This window comes from Apteryx rowi, unplaced genomic scaffold, assembly GCF_003343035.1.
Source record: "Apteryx rowi isolate R43461 unplaced genomic scaffold, aptRow1 scaffold_530, whole genome shotgun sequence".
NCBI lineage: Eukaryota > Metazoa > Chordata > Aves > Apterygiformes > Apterygidae > Apteryx > Apteryx rowi.
The window spans coordinates 178,531-183,387 of NW_020450795.1; the positions used below are offsets into that span (position 1 = coordinate 178,531).

A 4,857-nucleotide genomic window follows, 5' to 3' on the forward strand; every position below is an offset into this window, starting at 1 on the left:
GCCTGGCCGCCGCCGCCGTCAACGCCCGCGCCGACCTGCTGCCCGGCTACACGCTGCGCTGGGTCTTCGGCAGCAGCGAGGACCGCCACGGCGTCTGCTCCGAGATGGCCGCGCCGCTGGCCGCCGTCGACCTGCGCCTGGCCCACCAGCCCGCCGCCTTCCTGGGGCCCGGCTGCGTGTACACGGCRGCGCCCGTGGCCCGCTTCACCAGCCACTGGCGGCTGCCGCTGGTGACAGCGGGCGCCGAGGCCCACGGCTTCGACGACAAGCGGGGGCAGTTCGGGCTCACCACCCGCGCCGGCCCCAGCCACCGCAAGCTGGGCGAGCTGGGCGTGCAGCTGCACCGCCGCTTCGGCTGGACCCGCCGCGCCCTCCTCGTCTACTGGGACGAGAAGATGGACGACCGGCCCTGCTTCTTCGCCGCCGAGGGGCTCTACGTCCAGCTGCCCACGCTGCGCAACCTCACCGTCATGGACGTGGTCTTCTGCGACAAGGGCAACTACTCCTTCATCATCCAGGAGATCAAGCAGAAGGGCCGGAGTAAGAGCCCCCGGGGGCGGCGGGGTGGCGGGCAGGGGGACGGAGGGTGTGCATGGGTGTGCATGCATGTGCACGGGTGTGCATGCATGGCTGCATGTGTCTCCGCGTGCACACGCGCGTGTCGTGCCCCTGCACCCCAAGCCCTGCCGCGGCCGTGCCCAGGACACCCGGGCACTCCGCAGCGCCAGGAGCTGCTCCGTCCCAGGCTGGCACCGGCCGCCGGCCCCGCTGGGCGCCGGCCAGGCCTGGAGCCCGGCCCGCRGCCGGTTATCTTGGCCCCGGGGCCGCGGCACTTCCCTCTTTCCGGCCGCTTTCCCGGGGCACCTCCTGCCCCGGGCTGGCACGGCCGCTGCCGGCCGTCAGGGTGCCCCGACGCCGCCGGCACTGAGCAGGGACTGCTTTGCATCGGGCGAGCAGCTCTGACCGAGCCCCCATTTCGTCCCGCCAGCCGCTATTTTGGGGACGGACCCCGTGGTGCCAGGCGGAGCCGGTGCCCAGGGCACGGCGGCACCTGCACGCAGCCGCACCGGGATCCGGCAGGTCCATCCTGCACYGGCACCCCGGGGCCCTGTCGGACGCGGGGAGCCGGCACCCGCCGGCCGGGCTGGGCGCAAGGGCCGCAGCGGTCCCAGCGCCGCCGGGAATAAATCACTGCCGGCGATCCAGGCTGTGTGGAGGAGGAAACGGAGTCAGGAAAACAGGAAGCCTGGGCGCTGGCGGAGGGCAGGGGCCCGCCGGCGGCACGCGGGACAGAGCAGCAGCGTGGGGGACCCCCRCGCCCCACTGCGCCCGGCATAGCCCCGCCGCCCTCCGGGCATCCGGCCTCGCGGTTCTCCCTCTGCCCACCGGCTCCGCTGCCCCATGGGGTCCACGGCACGACCCCGACACTCGTCCCCTCCTGCCTCGCGCGTTAGTGATGGAGCCGCGGGATGTGGGGACCCCCGGGATGCCCGGCTCTGCCCTCGCCGTGCCGGCCGGGATGGGCCGGTGCCATGAGCCGTGTCACCCCGCGCAGTCGTCTACGTGTGCTGCGCCCCGGACACGCTGCGGGAGCTGATGCTGCAGGCCTGGCGCGAGGGGCTGACGCGCGGCGACTACGCCTTCTTCTACATCGACATCTTCGGGGCCAGCCTGCAGGGCGCCCGCTTCCCCGAGCCCCAGCGGCCCTGGAAGCGCGGYGACCGCGACGACGCCAGCGCCCGGCAGGCCTTCGAGGTGAGCCCCGTGCACCCGTGTGCCCATGCGTGCACCCGCGCGCTCCCCGGCATGCACCCGTGTGCCCATGCATGCACCCATGCGCTCACGGGCATGCAGACCCGCGTGCACCCGTGTGCCCGTGCATGCACCCATGCGCTCACGGCATGCACCCGTGTGCCCATGCATGCACCCCTGCGCTCACGGGCATGCAGACCCGCGTGCACCCGTGTGCCCGTGCATGCACCCGCGCGCTCCCCGGCATGCACACGTGCCCTCTTCTCCCCCGCGCGAGCCAAGCCTCCCAGCTCGAGCGGAGCCTGGTGCGGAGCCGGGGTGGGCACCGGAGCTGGCGGAGCAGCCCGGCCTCCCACGCCGGCCCTGCCCGTTCGCTCTCCGTTGCTGGCAGCTAATGAGGAGGAAGGAAGCGAGATTAATTTCCCCCAGGTCCCAGCTCCGGCACTGCCTTGAACGGAGGCTATTAATAGGCTGGGCGGGAAGCCAGGCTTCCCTGCGCCCTGGGGTGAGGGCAACCCCGTCCCGGAGGGCGACCCGGGGAAGGGTCCCCGTCCCCTCCGCTCCCAGCCGCTGTCCCCCCAGGCCGTGACCATCATCACCTACAAGGAGCCCGAAAACCCCGAGTACCGGCCCTTCCTGGCACGGCTCAAGGAGGAGGCGCGCGCCCACTTCAACTTCACCATGCGCGACGGCTTGGTAGGGCCACGGTGGAGCTGGGGACGCGGGATGGAGCTGGGGATGGAGGGGACACGGGATGGAGCTGGGGATGGAGGGGACACGGGATGGAGCTGGGGATGCCGGGGACGAGGAGACACGGGATGGAGCTGGAGATGGAGGAGACACGGGATGGAGCTGGGGATGCTGGGGACAAGGACCCGGTCCCCGAGCCGTCTCCGCGTCCCCAGATGAACTACATCGCGGCGGCTTTCCACGACGGGGTGCTGCTCTACGCCCAGGCCGTGAACGAGACGCTGGAGCGGGGCGGCTCCATCACCAAYGCCACCGCCATCACCCGCCAGATGTGGAACCGCACCTTCTACGGTGGGCGCCCGTCCCCGTCCCCGTCCCTGTCCCTGTCCCCATCCCTGTCCCCATCCCCGTCCCCATCCCTGTCCCCGTCACAGCCTGGCAGGGCTGGGTGCCGCCTGCCCGGCGCCCGCCTGCCCYGCTCCCAGGCTGGTATTTTGGGATTGGAGCCACTGGGACAGAGATTTACAGCCTGGGAGCAGCGGCACCGCCATCCCCGCGGGGCTGGCTCCGGGCCCCGGCGCGGGAACGGGGCGCTGCTGGGGACACCCCACGGCAGGTCCCCCCGCGCCCCTCACGTCTCCGTCCCCAGGCGTCACCGGCTTCCTGAAGATCGACGAGAACGGGGACCGGGAGAGCGACTACTCCCTGTGGGACATGGACCCCGCGCGGGGCGACTTCCAGGTGAGCCCCGGTCCCGGTGCCGGGCCCCCCGGTGCCGCGGGGAGCCGGTCTCCCACCGCGTCTCTCCTCTCCCCCCCGGCAGATCGTGGCCAACTACAACGGCACCACCAAGAAGATCCACATGGTGCCGGGGCGGGAGATCCGCTGGCCGGGGAACGTGGTGCCGCCCGACGTGCCGCCCTGCGGCTTCGACAACAGCGACCCGCTGTGCCGCAAAGGTGAGCCGGGCGCCGGGGGCCCCGCGCCGCGCTGCCGGGGTCCTGCACCGCCGGGGTCCTGCGCCGCCGGGGTCTGCATCTTCCCTGGGGTCTGCATCACCGCCGGGGTCCTGCACCAGGGTCCAGCAGCTCTGGGGTCCTGCGCTGGGGTCCTTCACTGCCAGGGTCTGCGCCGGGGTTCAGCACCACCGGGGTCTGCATCACTGCCAGGGTCCTGCACCACCAGGATCTGCACTGGGGTCCTGCACCGCTGGGGTCTGCGCCGGGGTCCAGCAGCTCTGGGGTCCTGCACAGCCGGGGTCCTGCACCAGGGTCTGCATCATTGCTGGGGTCCTGCACCAGGGTCCAGCAGCTCTGGGGTCCAGCAGCTCTGGGGTCCTGCACCAGGGTCCTTTACCACTGGGGTCTGCACTGGGGTCCAGCACCACTGGGGTCTGCATCATCGCTGGGGTCCTGCACCGGGGTCCTTCACCGCTGGGGTCTGCACCAGGGTCCAGCAGCTCTGGGGTCCTGCACCGGGGTCCAGCACCGCCGGGGTCTGCATCGCCGCCGGGGCCCAGCACCACCAGGCTCTGCCCGAGGCCGCCGGCGTGGTGCCCGGCGCAGCCCCTCACCGCTCCCCTCCTGTTTTGCAGCCAACCTGTCCACCCTGGAGATCCTGTCCCTCGTGGTCAGCCTGATCCTCCTGGCCATCACCGTCACCTCCTTCTTCATCTACAGGTGCGGGGCAGGCGCCGGGGCGCGGAGCGGTGCCGGGGGGGCCGGGAGGGGGCCGGCGGCGCCGCGGGGCCTCACCCTGCCCTCCCGGCGCAGGAAGCTGCAGCTGGAGAAGGAGCTGGCGGCCGAGCTGTGGCGGGTCCGCTGGGAGGACGTGCAGATGAGCAGCCTGGAGAAGCACCTCCGCAGCGCCGGCAGCAAGCTCACGCTCTCGCTGGTGCGAGCCGGCGCGGCGCGGCATCCCGCGGCACGGCATCCCGCGGCACGGCACGGCCGGCGCCGGGCTCACCGCCGCTCGCTTCCCGCAGCGCGGCTCCAACTACGGCTCGCTGATGACCGCCGAGGGCCAGTTCCAGGTCTACGCCAAGACGGCGTATTACAAGGTGCGGGGGGGGGGGGGGGGGGAAACGGCGCGGCAGCGGGGCCGGGTGCCCACTACCCCACCGGGCACCCACCGCCCCGCGTCCTCCCCCCACTCCCACCCAGGGCAACCTCGTGGCCGTGAAGCACCTCAACCGCAAGCGGATCGAGCTGACGCGCAAGGTCTTGTTCGAGCTGAAGCACGTAGGTGCACCCTGGGGGCTGCCCCTCTCCTCCCGTTTTTGGGGGCCGGGACGCCTGGGTCCCTTCCCCAGGGATGCTCCGGGTGTGGGGTGACGGCATGGGGATGGGGACCGAGGGCCGGGGGTCCCCGGCGCGGGGCAGAGCCCCACGCGCCACCGCCGCCACCGCCGCCGCC

General features: G+C 72.7%; 1 protein-coding gene across 1 annotated transcript in view; it reads left to right on the forward strand.

The window, feature by feature from the left end:
* Positions 1 to 2: 2 nt before the first annotated feature.
* NPR1 (natriuretic peptide receptor 1) overlaps positions 3 to 4,857 on the forward strand; it is a gene marked incomplete at its 5' end in the record, with an annotated part of 10,986 nt that continues 6,131 nt past the window's right edge. The window contains 10 exons of the mRNA XM_026080903.1: positions 3 to 540; positions 1,556 to 1,755; positions 2,335 to 2,448; positions 2,658 to 2,793; positions 3,092 to 3,183; positions 3,266 to 3,401; positions 4,037 to 4,121; positions 4,215 to 4,335; positions 4,427 to 4,501; positions 4,605 to 4,771. Of these exons, the coding sequence (XP_025936688.1) occupies positions 3 to 540; positions 1,556 to 1,755; positions 2,335 to 2,448; positions 2,658 to 2,793; positions 3,092 to 3,183; positions 3,266 to 3,401; positions 4,037 to 4,121; positions 4,215 to 4,335; positions 4,427 to 4,501; positions 4,605 to 4,771 (1,664 nt within the window). The remainder of the gene's footprint in view (positions 541 to 1,555; positions 1,756 to 2,334; positions 2,449 to 2,657; positions 2,794 to 3,091; positions 3,184 to 3,265; positions 3,402 to 4,036; positions 4,122 to 4,214; positions 4,336 to 4,426; positions 4,502 to 4,604; positions 4,772 to 4,857) is intronic.